This window comes from Dasypus novemcinctus, chromosome 30 (assembly GCF_030445035.2).
Source record: "Dasypus novemcinctus isolate mDasNov1 chromosome 30, mDasNov1.1.hap2, whole genome shotgun sequence".
Taxonomy (NCBI): Eukaryota; Metazoa; Chordata; class Mammalia; order Cingulata; family Dasypodidae; genus Dasypus; species Dasypus novemcinctus.
The window spans coordinates 30,287,684-30,310,500 of record NC_080702.1 but is presented as its reverse complement, the minus strand read 5'-3'; the positions used below and the strand labels follow the sequence as shown (position 1 = coordinate 30,310,500).

General features: G+C 43.3%; 1 protein-coding gene across 2 annotated transcripts in view; it reads right to left on the bottom strand.

Moving 5' to 3' along the window:
* Nucleotides 1-328: 328 nt before the first annotated feature.
* Nucleotides 329-22,817, bottom strand: part of LOC101411537 (adhesion G protein-coupled receptor E3-like) — a 74,411-nt gene continuing 51,922 nt past the window's right edge. For both annotated transcript variants that reach the window (XM_071212772.1, XM_058290482.2), the window contains exons 4-9: nucleotides 21,918-22,073; nucleotides 20,664-20,704; nucleotides 14,739-14,922; nucleotides 10,880-10,999; nucleotides 3,233-3,417; nucleotides 329-752 (exon numbers count right to left, since the gene is read on the bottom strand). In XM_071212772.1, coding sequence (XP_071068873.1) covers nucleotides 543-752; nucleotides 3,233-3,417; nucleotides 10,880-10,999; nucleotides 14,739-14,922; nucleotides 20,664-20,704; nucleotides 21,918-22,073 — 896 coding nt within the window. In that variant the 3' untranslated portion in view covers nucleotides 329-542. The remainder of the gene's footprint in view (nucleotides 753-3,232; nucleotides 3,418-10,879; nucleotides 11,000-14,738; nucleotides 14,923-20,663; nucleotides 20,705-21,917; nucleotides 22,074-22,817) is intronic.

The following is a 22,817-nucleotide window of genomic DNA, read 5'->3' as shown; positions in this document are numbered from 1 at the left end:
CAATTTGTCTTTCTGGAGAACTTCTTCTACTGACTTTTTTTTTATTAAGGTGAAATTCACAAAACATAAAAATAACCATTTTAGAGTGTACAAATATTGGTATTTAGTACATTCACTATATTTCACAGCCATCACCACTCTCTAGTTCCAAAACTTTTCATCCTCCCACAAGGAAACCCCGTACCCATTACCAGTCCCTCCCCATCTTCCCCACACGGCCCCTGGTGACCACTGACCTCCCTTCTGTCTCTATGAATGTACCTATCCTGGACATTTCCCACGAAGGAATCATGGCATATGAATGTAATTCATATTCTTTTGAATGTAGCTTCTCCCCCCCCCCCCCCCCCCCACTTATTAGAAGGTTTCCCAGGTTCATCCACGTTGTAGAACTACAAACTCTTACTATTCCAATTTAGGCCAAATATTTAATTCTCCTACAGGCCTTCTTTGACCACTCTAAAGTATTTCGCTTTCCCCAATCTCTCCAGTCACTTGCTTGTTTGCATTTTCTTCGTAACAGAGAGCTCTCTGGCAGGGGCTCAGAAGGTATTTGCTGGAGGAATGATTGGTTGACGTTGTACCTGCCTCCGGGAGGCTACAAGGACGGCAAAACTGGACAGGTGGGACACTTGGCATGTAGTGTGGCTTTCGTTCGCATGGACCAGGAGACAGCCATCCGTGGACCAGTGGCTGCCTTCCTCGGTGGTTTTCCAGTAGACACAGAAGGCCCTTTTGCTCCTGGGAATTTTCTGAAAATAAGAAAGAGTTTATGAATTTCTTTGCCAGGTGGGACAACTCTCAGAGTGCTGGTCTATGCTTGGGCGCCATATTGGATAACACATGGAGGAGAGGACCCAAATAACCCCACGGTTTACTGAAGACGACGGCTTCCAGGATCCCTGTCCCTTGTATTGGGGCTCCTGTACAATTTACAACAAGGACAAGACTCTCGGAGAGCAGCATTTTATGATATTCCATTGGTCTTAAGACCTTGTCCCTCACCGTGGGAGTCAAACAAAAACCAATTCTGAGGCTCACACACCATTTCCCTGCAAAGACCCTCTGCTCTCTGTTATGGCTTGAATTGTGTCACCCCAAAAGCTATGTTGAAGTTCCAACCCCCGGTCTTATGAATGTGACTTTCTTTGGACTGAGGGTCTTTGAAGATGTGTCCAGTTAGGCCACTGGACTAGGGTGGCTCCTGATCCTAGATAACCAGGGTACTTTTTTTTTTTTCAAAAGATTTATTTTTTTTATTTACCACCTCCCCCTCCCCCGGCCCCATTGTCTGTTCTTTGTGTCCATTCATTGTGCATTCTTCTGTGTCTGCTTGTCTTGTCTTTAGGTGGCACTGGGAACTGATCCTGGGACCTTCCTGAGTGAAGAGGGGTGCTCAATCGCTTGCACCCCCTCAGTTCCCTGGCCTGCTGCATCTCTTATTCTGTTTCTCTTTTTGTTACTTCATCTTACTGTGCCAGCTCTCGGCTTGGGCCTGCTCACCATATGGGCCTGCTTTCCTTTACCAGGAAACCCCAGGAATCGAACCCTGGATCTCCCATATGGTAGATGGGAGCCCAATCACTTGACCACATCTGCTTCCCAAGTGTCCTCATAAGAAGAGTGAAATTTGGACACAGACACGGTAGGTAAGGCCATGTGACAACGGAGGCAGAGATGGAAGTCATGCAACTATAAGTCAAGGAACATCTAGGATGGCTGGAAAACTCCAGAAGCTGGAAGAGGCAACGAAGGCTCTTCCCCTACAGGTTTCAAATGGAGTGTGGCTCTCCTGTCCCTTGACGTTGGACTTCTGGCCTTCAGATGTGAGACAATAAATTTCTGTTGTTTTAACTCACCCATTTGTGGTGCTTTGGAAATGGTGACATTCCATAAGCCAAATTTCCCTGCCCCCCCATACCAATTGTTTGCCTGAGCCTTCACGAAAGAAGACACCCTCTTTCAACGAGAAGGGTGGGAAAGGAAAGACAAGTCACAAGGAGAGAACCTTCCATCACCTCTTTTTGTTCTCAGGCCTTCCAGAGTATCACTTTATGGGGCCAAGGAGAGTTTGGGGGCCTCATGTGCTTTGATAACCAATGGGGCCATCCCCAGACTTCTTGCCACACCCCCTTGCCATAAATATAAATTTCTATACCTAAGTTTTATATATGCACTACGTAGAGAAAATTTTCCTTTCCCCACTGTTTCTCCCTTAACTCTAATTTTCTTAACAGAATTGAAAGGGAAAGGAGCAAAATAATTCAATTATGTCAGGGGTTCTTAACTTTTCTTGTTCCATGGACCTCTGTGTCAGATAGGTGACAAGCACTGACCCCTTCTCAGAATGTAGCGGCAGGTAGTGTTATGACACTCAACTAGCGCTGGGCCTAACAACTACCTTAATTTCAAAGTATGGATGAGAGTAAGCAATTTTTCAAGGTATGCAACTGGAATGTGATATGAAATGAATGGTGTAATTTATGGCATTGATTCATAAGTGAAGGAAATGCTAAATGTCAGTTAGAGGTCAGAGAAAATAAAGATAGTAAGTTGATTTTTTTGTGGTTCAAGCTCATGGACCCCTTGAAATCTTTCCATGGAACCCTTGGGGGGGTCTGTGGACTCCTGAATTGTGTTAAGAACCCCTGAATTGTGTGTACTTCTGACTGTTGATCCTTCTGCCTTTGGATAGAGAACAAGAATGGCAATAGGATTAAATAAACATTCTTTTTTTATTGAGTTAGTCTTAGCCGTTACTATCAGGCTTCTGAGTGAGAATGAATATTATTTCTCAGTTCAAATTTCACAGATTTATGAAGTACCTGCAGTTAAAATAATTCCATGCCCTAGAATAGTGCTGTCCCATAGAAATATCAAGTGAGCCACTTATGCGAGTTAAAGTTTTCTACTAGCCACATTACAAAAGCAGAAGAGTAAAACAGTGAAGTTGATTTTAATACTATATTTGGTTTAACCCACTAGTTCCAAACTATTATCCTTCTAACATGTAATTGATGTAAACATTTTTATATTTTACTTTCTCATGTTCATTTCTAGCCTTAGAAATTTTCTGTGTGTTTCACTCTTACAGCATGTCTCAACTTGGACCATTCACACTTCAAATGCTCAGTGTGATTTGGAGCTACCATATTGGAAAACACAGGTCTAGACCTGCTGGCTAGTTGTTCATCATGAAATCCAAACAAGCCCAAATGGAGATTTGACCCACCTTCACATTCTCGAAACTCATAGTGACAGGGTTGGAGAGAGAAATGTTCCTTTGAGGTCCAATAGCAGCACTCACTACATGGGAGTTGAGGTAAACACGATCTTTCTCCTCCATCTCTTCAAAAAAATTCGCGTTTATGATGTCCCCAAGAGAAGAGTATGAGATAAAGGCAACTGCATTGGGACCTGAGGAAATGGAAAAGTTAAGTCTTTATAGGTGCTGGCATTCAGTTGGGCTCTGAATCTCAACAGAGTTGCAACACCTACTCTCCAGTTCATTGAACTCACCCAGGACAACTAACAAGGAGATGATGATGGACAACGACCATCTCAAGGAACAGAGAGCCTACAACTGCAAACAAGAGAGTTCCCTCCCTCTGCCCATGGGATCGAAGCCCCCTCTCAACTAGAGGTGGAGTGGGCATCACCATCCCTGAATCCTCAGGATTGAGGGATGAAGATGGACTAAAGTAGACATACTGTTATTCTACTATAGACTTATTGTTATTCTAGGAATGGAAGAACTTTTATCATTGACGTGGAGGCCAGTGGCCACTGGAGATTCGGAGGGGAAAGAGGGGGAAAAGAGGTGTAATATGAGGGCATTTTCCTGAATAACTTTGCAATGACACAGATACAGACCATTATATATCTTGCCATAACTTACAAAATTGTGCGGGAGCTAGTTTAAACTACAATGTAAACTATAATCCATACGTAGCGGTAATGCGCCAATATGTTTCCATCGATCGTAACAAACGTACCACCCTAAGGAAGGATGTTGTTTATGTGAGAAGGTATAGGAGGGGGAGGGAGTGGGGCATATGGGAATCCCCTACATTTTTTAGCTATGTGTTACGTAATCTAAATAGCTTTTTTAAAAAAAGTGTTGGCATTGCCAAATGTGAAATGTGGCAGAATGTTAAAATTGATGATTCTGGGTATCCAGGGGAGAGGTGTTTATTGGAGTTCTCTGTATGGGTTTTGTATTACTTTGTAAATTTGAAATCATTCAAAAATAAAATATTTAAAGAAAAGGAACTCAATGCAGAATGATTAAGCAAGGTTCAGGTGTTAAAAATAAGCAATCTCTTTGAAAAGCCTCTGAATAAGTAAATAAGAAAACAAATACAAGGAAGCAGGTGTAGCTCAGTGGTTGAGCGCCTCCTTCCCTGTATGAGGTCCAGGGTTCAATCCCTGGTACCTACTAAAAATATGTATATTTATTTACTTATATATACAAAATCAAGACAAAACGTGTTACTGTTTGTTCCTTGCTCCTCCCTCCCACAATTTCTCAAGGAGAACCTTCCTTCCCCACACTTGCCACAGCCCCCTCATCTCCACACCCGTCCTCAGGAACTTCCTGGGAAATTCATCTTCCTTCCATGCTCTTCCTATGCAAATTCAACTCATCTTTTCAGACCCAGCTCAAATCCAGCCTTCCCTCTCCCACTTCCCATCCTGACACTTCTTTCTCTGAACTCATATTTCAAGTGCAGTCCCTGCCATGCTGATGAGAATTTTACCGCCTAATTGTTTCATGTGAATTGAATCCTATTTTCCCAATAGATCATAAACTCTTGGAGGGCTTTTTGAATGCAGCATCACGTTTTTGAGTTTCATCCATGTTGTAGCACGTATCACAGCTTCCTTTCTTTTTATCACTGATACTAATTCCTTTTTTTCCCCCTACCCCCCGAGATGGCTCCCTCTTCTGTCTGCTCAGTATATCTGCTTCTTGTGTCTGCTCGTTGTCTCTGCTTGCCTTCTTTTAGGAGGCGCAGGAAACGGAACCCGGGACCTCCCATGTGGTAGGCAGACACCCCACTGCTTGAGCCACATCCACTCTCCTAATTATTTCCTTTTTGTCTCTCTCTATAATATATATGTGATTCAGATCTAGAAGTAAATAATACAAACAGAAATCCTATTTATCTGACATTTTAAAAAACAGAATTGCCTCTATGTTCCAGGGATACGGTGGAAGAACAAAATAAAGTTTCTGTTCTCATGGGTCTCACTTTCTGGGGTGGGAGGCAGGCAAAAAACCATAAACAAATAAATAAAGATATATAGCAGAGAGTGATCGGTTCTACAGAGAAAACTAAGTAGTGCAGGGGGACAGAGAGAGGCAGGGGGCTGCTGTTTAGGCAGTTTTCAGACAGCCTCTCTGAATGAAAGGAGGCAGGGATTTTCTAAGAGGAGGAAATAACAGGGGAAAATCTTTCAGGGAACAGCGAGGAGGCCAGTGCTTCTGGGGCCGCTGAGTGAGAGGGATGGGGAGGAGGTGACGGCAGGGAGAGGACCCTGGGGGCAAAGTGCTTGAGGCTGTCTGGGTTGTGGGGAGGGAGGATCTGAGCTTTTACTTTTTAAGTTATTTTTTTAATTTTTAAAAAAGCTTTAGATTACGTGAAAAACATAAGGGATTCCCATATCGCCCCCTGCTCCCCCCTCCCATACTTTCCCACCTCAACCACACCCTTCCTTAGTGCGTTGCTTACAGGTGATGGAGACGTAGCTGACGCACTGCCACCAGCCACGGGGTGCAGCTCGCAGCGCAGGTCACACTCTGTCCTGCCCAGGTTTGTAGGTTATGACAAAATACACAACGGCCTTTTGTTTTAAGGCCAGCGGAAAACCACTGAAAGGTTTTAAGCAGAGGACTCTTTTTCTTTTTTTAGCGTCTATTTTACATACATCAATATGCAGCCTGAAGTCCTGGAGACGCTGAGACTAAGAGGAGGAGGCACGCATTGATTTTTTTCCCCTTCCCGTTAGAGCAGGTAGGTTTACAGAAAAACCGTGCAGAAAGTACAGAGTTCCTGTGTCATTTCCCACTCCTCACACACGATTGTCCCTATTACTAACACTTTACAATAGAGGGGTGCTTTTATTACAATGTTATTAAAATGATGCTTTTAAATTATTAACCATTAGTTTACATCAGAATTTGCCATTCGTTGAATTTCGTAGTTCATCCTAACGTAGTGAAATTATTTCTCACTCTGGATTTAAAAAAGTACCTTCTGCTCACATATTCTTTCCTTTCTCATCATCTCTAGAGCTTGTCAATCAAAGACAACACTGGATTTGATTTCTAATTTTATTGCTTTTTAAAAGAAATCTATTTATTTATTCCTCCCTTTGTTACTTGCACTTGTCTGCTCTCAGCTCTCCATGGCGGGCCAAATCGCCTTTACCAGGAGGCCCCGGGAACGAACCCCGGGCCTCCCATATGGTAGACGGGAGCCTAATTGCTTCAGCCACAGCCACTCCCTGCCTTGTTTTTCAATGTGTTAGCTGAGGAGAGAGCAGGGCACGTTTGATACCTCAGTTATGTACCCTAATTGGGAACAAATCATTCCATATAAATGAACTTTGCCAATGACTGAAGATAAGCAAACTGGCCAGAAGGTTTGGATAGAAACCTTTATAAAATTGAGAAGACATCTCCTCTTTCTTAATTACAGACCTGTGATTGTAAATGAATTCCCTCACTTACTAGTTGATAAATTCCTTGGAAAACAAAGATCTTTATTCCTGGATTTGTGTGGATGTCTTTTCCCTCACTGCCTGGGGGGACACATACTTAAATAGAATAAAAATATGTGCACAGGATGTCTTTTTGTCATGTATTAATATATAATTTATTGTGTATTAATAGGGATGTATACATGATATCTATTTATGCACCAATAAGATATATATGCATATATTTGATAATATAGTATGAACATGTTTATGCGTCAGTAAACATTTGCCTTTCTTTGTGGCTGCTGAGAAGGCTGCACTGCAAAGAGTGTGTTTAGAGAGTGGGCTTCTGGGTTCAAATCCCAGCTGTCACTTAGCAGCTCTCTCTAATTAAGCTTCTCTGGCTTTGCCCAGGGGGCCAAAAGTAAGAGATTCACTTCTATTTTTCTAATTTAATGGCACTTTCTACCCATGAGAACGAAACAGTTGGAAGTGGTTAGAAAACAGCTACAGGTGACAGATCAGCCTGTTATGCCTAGAAATTGATTTTTGTTTTGAGATGAACTATTCCGACGTGAGAATGAAATCATGAACTGAAAGGAGAAGAGTGACGGCTGAGGTTTCCGAGGTGGACCCCGTGGCACGGAGCTATTTATTCAGGGAGTGGAATTCATGCGATTAGACATCACAATTTGCTGCTGACTGTCCCACTTCATACCTGGCATCCTGGCATAATTTTTTTTTTCTATTATGCTATAGACTTATTTTATTTTAGCGATGGAAGAACTCTTGTCATTGATATAATGGCATTTTCCATCAGAGTTTCTGGGGGATGGGAGAGGGAAGAATAGATGTAACATGGGGCATTTTGGGGCCATTGGATTTCTCCTGCGTAACATTCCATTGATGTTTATAGACCATTGTATATTTCGTCATAACTTACAAAATTGTGCTGGACAAAGCAAAACCTACAATGACAGTTGTGGTCCCTGGTTGTTAGCAGTGCTTCAATAGGTGTTCATCAGTTGTAACAAATGTCCCATACTAATTAAGGATGTTGTTATTGTGGGATTGGTTTAATTTTAATAGCACCCCACTGCGCTCTTAAAAGTGCCCAGTTTTGGCGGTAAAGGTAAAGTCACTTTAGAGCAGTGGCTTTCAGCCAGGACAATTCTGCCCCCTTTGGGGACATCGACAATTCTGGGAATATTTCTGGTTGTCTTTCCCAGGGCCGTGGGGCTACCGGCATCTTGGAGGCACAGGCCGGGGATGTTGCTAAACATCCTACAATGCTCGGGACAGCTCCCACTTTCAAAAAAACGATCCGGTTGCAACGTCAGTTGTGCCAAGGTCGGGAAACCTTGCTTGAGGCACTGCCAGAAGGACAAAGAAATGTTCCTTCATGAGCTTGTCCGGTATTCACCAGTGGGTTCTTTTCTCTCATGAGGAAAGTTGCGACCACAGCCTACGGGCCAATTTGATTCCAAGAGCATCTGTCCCTGTTCTCCAGTACTGTGCGCCTGAAGGTGGCTATAGAGAGAAAGAGAGCCAGCACGGTGGGGAGACAGGGTTACGTCCCTAAATAGTGACAACACAAGACAGCACATGAACGCCAGGAAAAGGCAGGTTCAAGATGCTAGGAGGGCACAAAGGAGGCAGAGTCTCACTCTGGAGCTGTGATGGAAATGGGCAATCCTGGAGGCATCATGGAGGAGGTGACACTCGAGCTGTGTTGAGAGAAGAGTAAGAGTTCACCCAGAAGAGTGGTGGCGGGCATTCCTGGCAGGGGAAGAGCCAATGCAAAGGACTCAGGTGTGAGACAGAAAGACCCATCTGGGGAATGGCAAATGCTTTGTTATGGGCCCTGAGATGTCAGGTGCTCTTGGAGGCACATGCAATCACATTATGAGGTCTCTAACCTACTTGAACAATTCTGTTTAGATAGTATGTATATACTAGGAATAAGTGCCATGCAAGCTGGTGCTGTGTGTGTTTGTGTTTATCCAGTAGAACAGAGTCTACACGTCCTAGATGACAGGTGGTGCACAAACATTTGTAGACTCTAATGAGGAGCACACCAACAGCCCTTTTTCTCATCTAAAGTTGCAGGATGGGTGGGGCACCTTTCGTTTCTTATCAGGATGGCTGAACTTTTGTCAGCCACTAAAATCATGTCACTGATTTCTATTTGTGGTTGGTTAGTGTGGCTTCCATCCACCAAGGACTTGTGTTCTCTTTCTATAGCATAGAGTTATGGCTGGGTAATGGCTGCCCAGCCAACGACTACATTTCCCAGCATTACATGCATCTAGGAGGGGTCATGTGACTCGTTTTGACCAATAGAATGCAGAGTGTTGCTTCGAGGCCAATGATATTCGACATGCATGTATATTTTCTTATCTCTCTCCTTCTGATGACTGAGTGGAAAGGATTCCAAGTCCCCGAGGTTTCCATACAAAACTCTATCAATTTTTGCTTTTTCTTGTGAAATAAGTAACACTAGGAAAATTAATAACAGTTCACTTTTGTTTTTACATGGGCTGCAGCAGATGCCTTGGGCAACCTGTCCTTATTTCCTCAGCATTCTTTATTTCTTTATATGCCTTTGGTCTCTACTGCAAGAAGCTATAACTCTGTGCTGGGGGCTTCTCTGAGTGAATGTGTATTTGACCTGCACGTAGGGCAGACTGGAAGGCACTGGCAAGAGCCCTCAACCATTCGTGGAAGGGAGCTCCTTCTCCTTGGATGGGACCCCTCAGCAGGTTGAGCGCCCGTTGCCCCAACAACTGCTCACTAACTCACCTGTGCCAGCACCTTCCCTTCCCTGTCCCTCCTCCCTTCTCCCCTCTTGATGCTTCCTGGGCTCATCTCCTAAATAATCTCTTTATTCTTGAACTCCTTATACGTATTCCGGCTACTGCTTCTGGATGAACACAACATGAGAAAGAGGCAGACCCTAAGATATCTCTTCCATGCTGAAGAATAGAAAATGTCCAGTTTTTCAGCTGGTGGTGGACTGTCGTCCAGGGGACTTGGTGTTCCTACTCACAGCCTCTCACCGTCTTCCTTGCAAGGTCATCTCAGGAAAACGTTCCTAGAGGGCTGAGGTGGAGGCACAAGCCCTTAAGGCCCAGGATCTGAAATGTTCGCTTTTCCCACATTCTATTCAAAGCCAGTCACAGCCTAGAAAGGATTCCAAGACTGGCGAAATGGATTCCACCTCTTGACGGGAGGAGCTACAAAGCGTCTGTGAGCGTATTTAACTGGTCACGGGTTATTATTAAATCCAGCATTACTTTTAAATGATCTTATTAAATCACTAAAAGAACCACATACATGTTTGCATTTTACACGGGCAATTCACATTTCTTGTAAGTGTATTTGATTGCGAACTCTTAGCACTTGTTATAAGACTGTGTTCTTTTATGGTATTTTGATTATATAAAAATGTTGGCATTTCTATTTTATTTCTATTAGAACATTTAAAATAAAGCATTTAAAATATAGAAAGGTTGTTGTTATGGGGGGAGGGGTGGGGGGAGGGGGGTGGGGGCTATATGGGGACCATATATTTTTTTTAATGTAACATTAAAAAATAAAGACAAAACAGAACAAAACAAAAACAACAAAAAATAAAATAGGGGTGTCCCCCGCGTAGGGGAGCCCCACGCGCAAAGATTCCGCCCCGTAAGGAAAGCCGCCCAGCACGAAGGAGGGAGCAGCCTGCCCAGGAATGGCGCCGCCCACACGGAGAGCTGACACAAGATGACGCAACAAAAAGAAACACAGATTCCCGTGCCGCTGACAACAGCAGACGTGGACAAAGAAGAACACACAGCAAATAGACACAGAGAACAGACAACCGGGGTGGGGGTGGGGGTGGGGAGAGAAATAAATAAATCTTAAAAAAAAAAATCTTTAAGGAAACAAAATAAAATATACAAAGAAAAAAAAAGGAAAATGTCCGGTTTTGAAAGACATTTTTTTAAAGGAAAAAAAATACCAAATAAATAAATAAATCTTTTAAAAATAAAAGGAAATAAGAAACACCTAGAATGACACAGTTTAGGGTGCCAAACCCACTGGGCAAGAGCCCGCCGGGGAAAGTCCCCCACGAGACTCACGTAATGACACTGCTCTGTGTGGAGGATTCTAAAGGCCGCTGCCCGAGTACCTGGCAGGTTTCCCTGGACGATGTCGCGGCAATGGATGTCCAGTGAGTTCATCTGGGCGTTCAAGCTGAAAATCTTCGTTCCCTCCGAGCAATTGTTCGTAACAACTCGAGTTTCAATAGCTGACGTGAAAAGCAATGGGCAAGCTTACTCACAGTGTAAGAAGCTTTAAGCATCTGCAGAACAACACACACGTCTTAGCCTCCTACGGCCCCGTGGAGGACTGTGATACGGAGGGAGAGCCTGAAGCTCAGAAGCTGGGGAAGTCTCCAAGTCCTGAAGCCACGTCCTTAACTATTATCCTCTAGCACAGCACCTCAAACATACTCAGTGAACTCTACTACATTAACATAGCGCCTTATTTTCTGGAATAATATTTCAAACTCCTGTGAGAAGTGAATAATCACTCAAAAAAGAGGCTCATCAAGTCACAGTATCACCTATGGCATTGCCCCAAACCACTGCGCTGCTCCTAACGTTTTCCTTTCTTCCACCATATGGCACCCACCGTTTCATTTTTAAAATTTTTATTAGAGAAGTTGTGAGCTTACAGAACAGTAATGCCTAATGTGTAGACTTTCCATACATCACCCCTCCACCAGCACCTTGCATTGTTGTGGGACATTCGTTATAGATTATGAAAGAACATCATCAAAGCTAACCGCTATGGTCCATAGCTTACATTTGCTATGTTTTTTTTAAAAAAAAGATTTATTTATTTTACTTTATTCATTTATTCTACTTTATTTATTTATTCCCACCCCGCATTGTTTGGGCTCGCCATCTCAGTTCTCTGCGGTGGTGCAGGCCAGATTGTCTTCACCAGGAGACCCTGGGATTCGAACCCAGGACCTCCTATACAGCAGGCGGGAGCCCAATCACTTAAGCCACATCTGCTTCGCTGGTATGTTTGTTTGTTTTTTTCTCTCCGTACATCTCCCCTATTATTAACACCATGCATTTGGAACACACACATTTTCTTTTAAGGAGGTACCAGGTATTTAACCCAGGCCTCATACATGCAGTGCAGGTGCTCAACCACTGAGCTACATCCATTCCCCTGGCACTCACAGCTTTTTGAATACTGCAATTATATGGAGGCCATAGAGATTGTCTCTCTTTATCTGCCCACCTACATAAATAACCATGGTGAGGATGTGTTTTTCACACCCCAAAGCCTCTATATTTCAGTCCAAACTTAAAAAAAAAAATGAAATACTACAGAACATGGTGACCTCTTGCTGGCATTCTGTAATATGTAAAGAATAACAATGGCATGCCAATTACAGTTTTAATCCTTCCAGTCAAGATAGATGTTTTATGCTATAAATAGTTCATAGACAATACCTCTGGTTTTGATTAGCTGCCCCCTAAGCCCAGGCTATAGATCAGTGGAGTCATACATTATAAATGGTTTACCTCAAACCAACATCACTATTAGAAAGCAACTGAAAACACATGGTTAATGCTCTTAAGACAACTATTCTGCTTCTAGGAATTTATTCTCTGCAATGAAGCAAGGATGAGAAGAGAGTGGACTTACTGGTATTCTACTATAGAATTATTGTGACTCTAGCAATGGAAATTATATCATTGATGTGGAGACAGAGGCCATATGAGTTGCCAAAGGGAGGGAGAGGGAAGAAGACGTGTGATATGGGGGCATTTTCAGGACTTGGACTTGTCCTAAATGATATTGCAGGGACAGATGCAGGACATTATATATCCTGCCATAACCCACTGAATGGACTGGGGGAGAGTGTAAACTACAATGTAAACTATAATCCATGCATGCAGCAGTGCTCCAAAATGTATTCACCAAATGCAAAGAATGTGCCACAATGATGAAAGAGGTTGTTGATGTGGGAGGAGTGGGGGGTATGGGGAGTGGGGCATATTGGAACCTCCTATATTTTTTAATGTAACATTTTGTGTGATCTATGTAACTTTTAAAAATAAATAATAAATAATATATATGTATCTTTTAAAAATAAATAATATATATATTTATATGTAAAGAATCAAGGATGAGAGGGCAGATTTTTTTTAAAGAGGAACTGGAAATTGAACCCTGGACCTCGTACATGGAAGCAGGCACTCAACCACTGAGCTACATTGGCTCCCCAGAGAGGGCAGACTTAGCTGTAACTGTTCATAGCACCAGTGTTAAGGTGAAAAATGGGAACTTATGTAGATGTCCGACAAGAAAGAATTGGTAAGATAAGTGAGGGCAGATGCCTCTAATGGGGAAACCATGCTTCCAATCAAAATGAAGTCATGGAATAACTGAGCCCAAGAAAGAAGTTTACGAAAATATTTAGTTTCAGAGGATGATGGCACACGATGGGGGGTGAATTAGTGGTTGCTGACGTTGGGTGATGGTTTCTTATTCCATCTGTCTTCTTTCGGGTGTGTTTAAGAAAAGAGAAAAAAGTAGGTAACAAAATAATAAAGAAAAATGTTATTTTAATAAAAATTTATAGCAATAAAGCATGGAAGGATAGAATAATCATAATTATAGCAACTGCTACCTCCAGTTCTGAAGACGTTGCTTGCATGTACTGTAATTATCCTCATTTTACAGAAGCTCAGTGAGGCCAGGCTGAGACCCAAGATGAAATGATTAGGACATGCAGAAATTGGAATAGATAAGTGATATTTGTGATTTGGAAATTTGTTTCGTTTTGAACTGAAGTGTTCAGATTCCAGTGAAGCGAAAATTAGGCATTGTCATCCATGATCCATGTGGAATCTAAGCCCCCTCTTGATCTACAGGTGGAGAGGACATCACCATCCCAGGGTCCACAGGATGGAGAAATAAAATATGGATTGGAGTGGAATTACTGATACTCTACTATAGAACTGCTGTGACTAGTGATGGAAGAAATTGTAAGATTGAGGAGGAGAAAGTAGTTGCTGAGGGCAGGGAGAGGGAAGAAGAGATGTGATGTGGGGGCATTTTCAGGACTTGGTGTTGTCCTAAATGATATTGCAGGACAGATGCTGGACATTATACATCCTGCCATAGACCACTGAATGGACTGGGGGAGAGTGTCAACTACAGTGTAAACCATGATCCACACGGTGCAGCAGTGCTCCAAAAATATATTCACCAAATACAATGAATGTGCCACGATGATGAAAGAGGTTGTTGATGTGGGAGGAGTGGGGTGAGGAGGGATGGGGGGTATATGAGAACCTCTTAAATTATTTGAATGTCACATTAAAAAAAAAATAGAGGTCATAAAAAAAACCTCAAAGAAAAAAAATTAAAACAAAATAGAAAATTAGGCATTTGATTTTCAAAAAGCTCCTGCCTGAAAGCTAAAAGCCCAGAAAAAGGATTAGACATTGTTGGCAACTTTTTTTTTTTAAAGCCTCTTTCTCGAGATAGATTGATGTGCCATTACTTGCACATAGTCAGGGCATACAACCCAGTGATATATATATATACATATATATTTTTTTTCTTTTTCTTTTTTGGAGGTACTGGGGATTGAACCCAGGACCTCATACTGTCAAGCAGGCACCCAACCACTGAGCTAAAGTGGCTCCCCGAATCTGATGATGCTTGTTGCATGTCTACAGCTGTGAACATCGCCACCACGAAGACGGTGGACAGTCCATCGTCCCCAAGAGCTTCCACCTAAATTCCTCACACCCTTTGTCGTCGGTCATCCTTCCCTCCCTCCTCCCTGGCCCCATCAGTGCTTGCTGTCACCATAGATTAGCTTGCATTTTCCTAGAACTTTATCTCAATGGACCCAGGCAGTGCATTTCTGATTTTTTTGGTAATTGCTTGGCCCAGATCCCAGCTAGTAAACAAGACCTCATTGTTGCCAAGTCCTAACATCTCCTTACCCACGGTGCTGTTTTGGACTTTCAGAACTGGCTGCTCTGGAGCAGACAGAGCAGTTTCCAGGGCTTTCGACTCCACATCCCGGAGAACGCGCGTAGCCGTGGCTGCAACTTCTCTCTTCTCTCCTGTTTCCCACAGAGTCTTATTGGCGAGATCTGACACAGCTTGGTCAACAACCTCTTGCAGCTTTGAAGACACAAAGAATAAAAAAGTAAATCCCGTGTGTTCCCCCAGTCTCTTATTTTTTTCACTTTATCTTCAAAGAAGCATTAGGTTATAGAAAAGTCACGTGGAAAATATAGGGGATTCCCATATACCCATCCCCCTCCCCTCCACTTCCCCCTGTTAATAACATTTTCCATGTGTATGGTACGTTTTTTACAACTGATTTACAACTATTGAAGCATTGCTGCTACTCATGGTCAATGGTTTACATTTTTCAGTGTACACTTTTATAGGTTTAGACAAAATTTAGAATGGCCTATATCCGTCATTGCAAGATCATGTGGAACAATTCCAATGCCCTAGAAATGCCCTGTTTCCATCGATTCTGTTCTTCCTTCTCCTCCCCTCATAACCTATGGTAACCACTAAGTTTCAATTTTTGAAGAATAAGTTTCAAAATTAATGCAATCGGGAAGCGGATGTGGCTCAATGGATAGAGAGTCCTCCTACCACATGAGCTGATGCAGCAAGATGACACAACAAAAAAGACACAGATTCCTGGTGCCACTGACAAGAATACAAGTAGACAAAGAAGAACACACAGTGAATGGACACAGAGAAGAGACAACTGGGGAGGGGAGAGAAGGGGAGAGAAATAAATTTAAAAATAAAAATCTAAAAACAAATTACATACAATAATATTAAGGGCTTGACATACTGGTGTGTTTTCTTTTATTAGGCACTGCTTATATTCTTGAGAAATTCTTGCTCTTCTAACTGAGAACATAGCAGGACTGCCAGGATGGGAGTTTAATATTTCCTTGTTTACTGTGTGGGTCTCCATCCACTGATAACATGCTATAACAAGATGAACACTTTCATGTTACACAGAAGCACGCCCTAGGTGCACCTTATCCCACATATCCCCCCATTCCAGACACCCTGCACCTGTAACCTTCCCCAGCCCCATTTGCCAAAAGAACATTCCCACCATCGTATTTTTAACCACAGACCTACAAATCCCCAGAATTTACCTTCTCCTTCCTCTAACCCCTCTCACAGTCCCATGGATCTTATAGTGATGAAAGACACAATGAAAAAAAATTTTATTCTTATTTTTTAAATTAAAAAAATTTAAAAATTTTTTGTATTTGTTATTTACGCTTATCATGATTTTATTTTCTTATATTTTTTTACTTTGTTTTTAGGGAGGTTTTGGATCACAGAAGGGTCACGGCTGTGGCAGGGGAGGATCAGTGTTGGTGATGGGGAGTTGTGTGGGGAGGTTTACACCTGGGGTGTGTCTTTATGGCATAGGAATATGATCAAGTGGTCACAGGGAATTGTCTTGATGGATGGAGACCCAGACAATAACTTAAAGAATATTGAATTCCCATCCTGGGAAGTCCTGCTACATTCTCTAATAGAGCCACAAGAATCCCCCAAGTACATGGGCAGTGCTTAGCAAAGGAGGACAGACCATTACATCAGGCCCTTGATATTGATGGTTGTACTTATGAATCTTTTCTTCTGAAATTGCAACTTAGCCTACAATTATATATAGCCTAAGAGTTACTTCCTGAAAGCCTCCTTGTTGCTCAAATGTGGCTTCTCTCTAAGCCAAACTCAGTACATAAATGCACTACGTAACCCCCTCCCAACTGGCATGGCACATGACTCTCAGGGATGAGCCTCCCTGGCACCATGGGATTGTTACCAGGCACAGACTAGTGATGCATTTGGAAAAAGACCTTGATCAAAAAGGGGAAATAGTAAATACAAGTGAGTTTTTTAAAAAAATATTTATTTCTTTTTCCCCCCCCTCCCCCCCACCCCACCGCTGTTGTCTACTCTCTCTATTCACTTGCTGTGCGTTCTTCTGTGTCTGCTTGTGTTCAGACTCTGGGAACCAATACTGGGACCCTCAGGAGTGGGAGAGAATGGTACAGAATTCTCTTGCACCACCTCAGCTCCCTGTTCTGCTACTTCTCTTATTGTCTCTCTTCTGTGTCTCTTGTTGTGTCATCTTACTGTACCAGCTCTCCACATTGGCAGCACTCCTGTGTGGGCCAGCTCACCATGCAGGCCAGCTTGCCTTCACCAGGAGGCCCAGGGCATTGAACCCTGGCCCTGCCATATGATAAATGGGAACCCAAATGCTTGAGCCACATTCATTTCCCCAAATGAGTTTTTATGGCTAAGAGATTTCAAAGCGACTCTGGAGGTCACTCTAGAGGTTCTGCTTATGCACATCTCAGCAGGATCTCATTGATGGCCACAGTAAACAGTGCCTCAAACAGCAGGGCTCCTGAGGGCTCTAGAGACATCCAGGCACTATAACCAGAGCAGACAATCTCAGGAATTTGGCACCCTGTCAGCGGGCCTTACTTTGGAATTTTTGCTCCCCAATGTAACAGAGTTAGACTCCTAATTTCCCTACCCATGGCTCTTCTGCCCTTTTCATTTGAACATATAATTAGCACTATACTCATTAAATATATGTCCCAGAGACTTAAATTTTTGGGCTGTTCACATGCCAGTTGAGCCCTGAATCTCAGCAGAGTTGTAACATCTACTCTCCAGTTCATTGGACTTGCCCAAGTCAACTAACAAAAGGATGATGATGGACAGCACCTGTATTATTCAGTTGAAGGGGTGCTAATGCAAAATACCAGAAATTGGTTGGTTTTTATAAAGGGTATTTAGTTGGGGTAGGAGCTTACGGATACCAGACCATAAAGCATAAGTTACTTCCCTCATCAATGTATATTTTCACGTATTGGAGCAAGATGGCTGCCAACATCCACGAGGTTTCAGAGTTCCTGGGTTCCTCTGGGCTCAGCTCCTCTGTTTTCTCTACAAGGTCAGCTGTAGACTATGACGCTCTCTAGGCTTTGCCTCTCTCCACAAGGTCAGCTATAGATTATTATGTTTATGGCTCTGTCTCTCTCCCCAGGGCCCCAGTTTAAGACTAGCATCAAACTCCAACATCAAAACTCCAACATTAAGAACCCCCAACTCTGTCCTTTCCCATGTCTTTTATCTGTGAGTCCCACCCACCAAAGGGCCAAGTGGTTGACATCATTACCTACTCAAGTAAACCTATGAATCCAATATAATCTCATATGCCCAGAGGAAAAGATCAGTTTACAAGCATAATCCAGTATTTCTTTCTGGAATTCATCAATAATATCAAACGGCCACAACACCCATCCCAAAAAACAGAGAGTATCTACAACTGCAAGCAAGACTGTTCCATCCACCATGGCTCTAAGCCCCTTTCAAACAGAGTGGGCATCACCATCTGCAAATACTCAATGAACAAACATAAGGGGTATGCAACTACCTCCTAAGGCTGAAATAGACTTATCATTATTCTATTAATGGAAGAACCTGTAACATTGATATAAAGACAGTGGTCACCAGAGGTTCTGAGGGGAGGGAGAGGGAGTAATAGGTTTAACATGGCATATTGGAATTTTTTTGCATGACATTGCAGTGATGGATAGAAGCCATTATACATTTTGTCAAAACCTATAAAATTGGGCGGTGCAAACTAACCATTATGTAAACTACAGTCCATGGTTAGTAGCAGTGCTTCAATATGTGTTCATCAATTGTCATAAATGTATCGCACGAATGAAAGGAGAAGTGTGGGAGGGGGAGGGGATGGCCGTATATGGCAATCCCCCTGTATTTCTAAGTAACGTATTTGTAATCTAAAGCTTCCTTAAAAAAAAAATCCCGTCCATCACTTCCCACACCCCAAGGGACAGCAGAGAGCATAAGAAAATAGGCTCTGGAGTCTGAGGACCTGGGTTCGAATTCCGGGTCCACCCCCACTGGCTCTGCAACTTGGGCAAGCCACTTCATCGCTCTTTGCCTCAATTTCCCCCACTTTATAGGGTTTTTAGGAGGATTGAAGGAGTTGAGATGCTAAACTTTTAGAGGAAGGTCTGTGATATAAAGGTTAGTTATTAACATCTTTTCCCAAAGTGGCAAGCCTGCTGGAAATAGACCAGGGATTTCCACGAGGGGTGATTATGCCCTCCTCTGCCCCCCGCCCCCACGGTGGTGTCTGGGGACATTTTTGGTTGTTACAACTCAGGGTGGGGTGTGCTACTAACATTTGGTGGGTGGACAGCGGGGATGCTGCTACAGAGAATATCCAGCTGATTGTCAGTAGGGCCAGGGGGAGGGAAACCCCGAAATAGATGTTTCCTAAGGACACTCTAACTGGAAAATTTAAATCAAATTTTCCTGTGCAGGAGAGCAAAGAGATGGGCCAGTGGCCAGAAAAGAATGGCCAAATTGAGGTTTTAAATATATAATATATGAGCAAAAGCATAGAGACAGAGAAGAGATTATAGGTTACCAGGGGCAGGAAGGGGGAGTTATTGCTTGACAGGTGCAGAATTTCTATTTGAGGTGATAGAATTTGGGGTGCTGGATGTTGGTGATGGTAACACAGTATTGTGGATTAAATTAATACTACTAAATCGTACACTTGAAAGTGGTTAAAATAAGACATTTTGAGTTGTGTTTCTTCTGCTATAATAAACAGCAAAAAATTTTAACCGAGGTGATTTGAAACACCGTTTTTCCCTCTGATCCCCACATGGTTGTACTCAAAGTGTGGTCTTGAAACAAGCAGCAACAGCCTCACCTGGGAGCCTGTTACAGGCAGGCCCTTGGGCCCCTCCCAGGTGTACTTTAGCAAGGTCCCAAAGAATTCATGAGCACCTAAAAATGTCAGATGGTTTACCATATGACTGGGCAATCACATCCTAGGCATATACCAAGAGCAATTGAAGACGGGGACTCGTATTTGTGCATGGATGTTTGTAGCAGTATTAATCACAATAGCCAAAAGGTGGAAACAACCCAAGGGTACATCGACTGACCACTGGATAAACCAAACATGGTCCATCTGTATGACGGGGCATTATTCATCTGCAGAAAGAATGAAGTTCTGATGCATGCCACAACATGGATGACCCTCCATGCTAAATGAGATAAGCCAGGCACGGAAGTATTTATATTGCATGATCCCATTTACATGAAATACCTAGAATAAGCAAATTCAGAGAGACTGAAACTAAGTTAGAGGTTACCCGGAGCTAGTGAGAAGGGAGAATGTGGAGTTACTGCTTCATGGGTGCAGAGTTTCTGTTGGAGGTGATGGGAAAGTTTGGTTGTGGGTGGTGGAGATGGTTGCACAGTGTTGTGAATGTATTGAATGCTGCTGAACTGTGCTCACAAGTGGTTAAATCACAAAATTTAAAATACTTATATCACCATGATGAAAAAGGAAGCAGGGGAAAATGGATATGGTAAGACAGTTAAGAGAGAGGCGAAGGAAGTGCTAAGTATAATAACCGTTTAGTGCCTACAGAATGAATTTTAACAAGGCGAGTGAGTGACGCATGTCTCCAACAGCCTGTCATCTGGCTCTTGCCCTAGAATGGGTTCATGTCTTCCTCCCCCCACTCTCCCACCCTCACTCTGCACTACTCCAGTGAGATTTGGGACTGTTAATGGAGCGAAGGATAGATGCTCATCTTTTATAAGCCATTGGCTATTTCGGGGCTCTTGTTGTAGCAGCTGAGCCTACCCTAATACACTCCCTCTTAGTCCATCTCTCTTGGTCTGGGAAAGATCCCTGTCCATAGAGGGCAGCATCCTGCTCTAAATCCACCCAGATTTGGGGTTTTGTAAATCATTGATCCCCATCTAGGTCCCAGGGTTCAGCCCCCACTCACCTCTTCCTTGCCTCCAGCGGTTGGTGGCTTTGCGATTCTGTCTGCAAAAGATGCAAGGGGAAGTCATTATTAGGACTGAAAGCAAAGTGGTGGAGGGTGGGAGAGCAAGTTGGGTGACTGTAGCCATTTAGCATTATGTATGAATTCCAAAAATAGATATTGGATTATGTTTGTAACCTGGTTTGTTCATCCAGTCATATATTAGAGTATTGGATTCAGAGGTCTTACTCTCACTGGATTAAATAATAATTAAGGCTATGATGTGTTGGTAGGACATTGAGTCCCTGCCCTGTAGTGAGTGAGGACTCACAGAGAAACTGCCCTGCAGAGAAAGGAGGTTGGAGTTTTGAGCTGGAGCCCTGGGAAGTAAGCACACACAGGAGCTTGGTCATGAGGAAAGAGAAAAGGCCCCGGGAAAAGCTGATAGTTTGCAGTTGCAGAGAGCAGAGAATGAGCAGCCGAGCCCAGAGAGAGCCAAGGCCCGGGAAGAGAGGAACCCAGGAAGCCTGAACCCTCGCAGACGTCGGCAGCCATCTTGCCCCAAATAGACTTTGGTGAGGAAAGTAACTTATGCTTTATGTCCTCGTATCTGTAAGCTCCTACCCCAAGTAAATACCCTGTATAAAAGCCAACTGATTTCTGGTACTTTGCATCAGCAGCTCTTTGTCTGACTAATACAGTAACGTTTCCATCAAAAACATCTGGAGGATTTGAGGCCACTCCCTTTGTTCTCTTTGGGGATTGGAGACTGAGCTCCTCATCACAGCATGGGACAATGGTTCTCACCCAGGGCAGTACTGCTCCCCCGGGGATCATTTGGCGACATCTGGAGACAACAGGGGAGGGTGTTACTGGTATCTGGTGGGCAGAGCCCAAGGATGCCCCTCAGGACCCTGCAGAGCACAGGACAACCCCAAAACCAAGGATTCCAGTTCCTAGACCCATCCATGTCTCCTTATGTGAACTTGTCCTTTCTGCTTGAGTTAGCCTGAGTGGGTTTCTCTTCCCTGCAATCCAAAGAATTCCATCTCAATCACCACCTCATTCTCTCCTCTATTTCCAAACTCCACTGGCCTCCCTCATCCCATTATTTCCATGAGCTTCCTTCTTCCTTTGGTTCTTTTCCTTCCATCATTTATTTCCCTCCAGAAAATTGAAGCATGCTCTGGCCCCAAACAAGAACCTCTATTTTTGTGTGTGTGATAGGCTCAACCAAAAATGAGGAAGAGAAACAAGAAGACAGGATTTTCTTACTTTGACAAGTGTTTTCACTGGCATTCTTGAATTCTGTTGCCCCAGAAATGAGTGCGTATCCAGGATTACAGCGACAGGTGAAATCTCCTTCTTTATTATGACATTCAGCGTGTAATCCACAATATATGCTGTGGGGTGGACTACATTCATCGATATCTGAAACACAAAGGAGAAATTAATCATTCATTCAACAAAGATTAATGGAGCAACGACTGTGTCCCAGAGCTGTGCCCCTTTTTCCGGGATCTGTCTTTGCTGAGGCATGCCAGTTTAGGTAACGATTATCTCTTTTTTCCTTTTCCTCATTGACTTTGGTTGGTTTCACCAGGAAGCATGTGTGGAGACAAGGATTCTAGTGCAAGTGGTTTATTTGAGGGGTGACCCCAGGAAACACTGGAAGGAAGTGGTCAAGGGAGACAGGGAAGGGAAGGCAGAAAATGAAAAGCATGTTCCACTGTTGGAAACTGGGACTCAGTTTCTCTGGGGGCCTGTTGGAGACAGTGGGAAGTGCATGCCTCGGAGTCACCCCACCTGACGGGCGAGGAAGTGGGATGTGGATCCACTGAGTCCCATCACGTATTTATTAGATGACGACTGGCTAAAGATAAAAGATTCAGCCCTTAGAGTTTGTGTGAGGAGAGAGAGCCAAAGAAGCTTGGGTGGTGGGGAAAGTGTTTGATTAGATGGAGGGTACCGTGGAAACATAATCGGGCATGCTATTTGAGCCTGGACAATCTAAAAGGATCCTTGAGAATATTCTTTTGAGCCTTTTCTCCCTTGTTAGAACTTGTCCAGGGTCACGTATTGCATTTACTTGTCATTGCCTCCTCCTCCCCTCCCCCTCCCTGCTCCTTTCCCCCTCCCCCCTCTCCCTCTCTCACCCCTGTTCCCCCTCCCCCT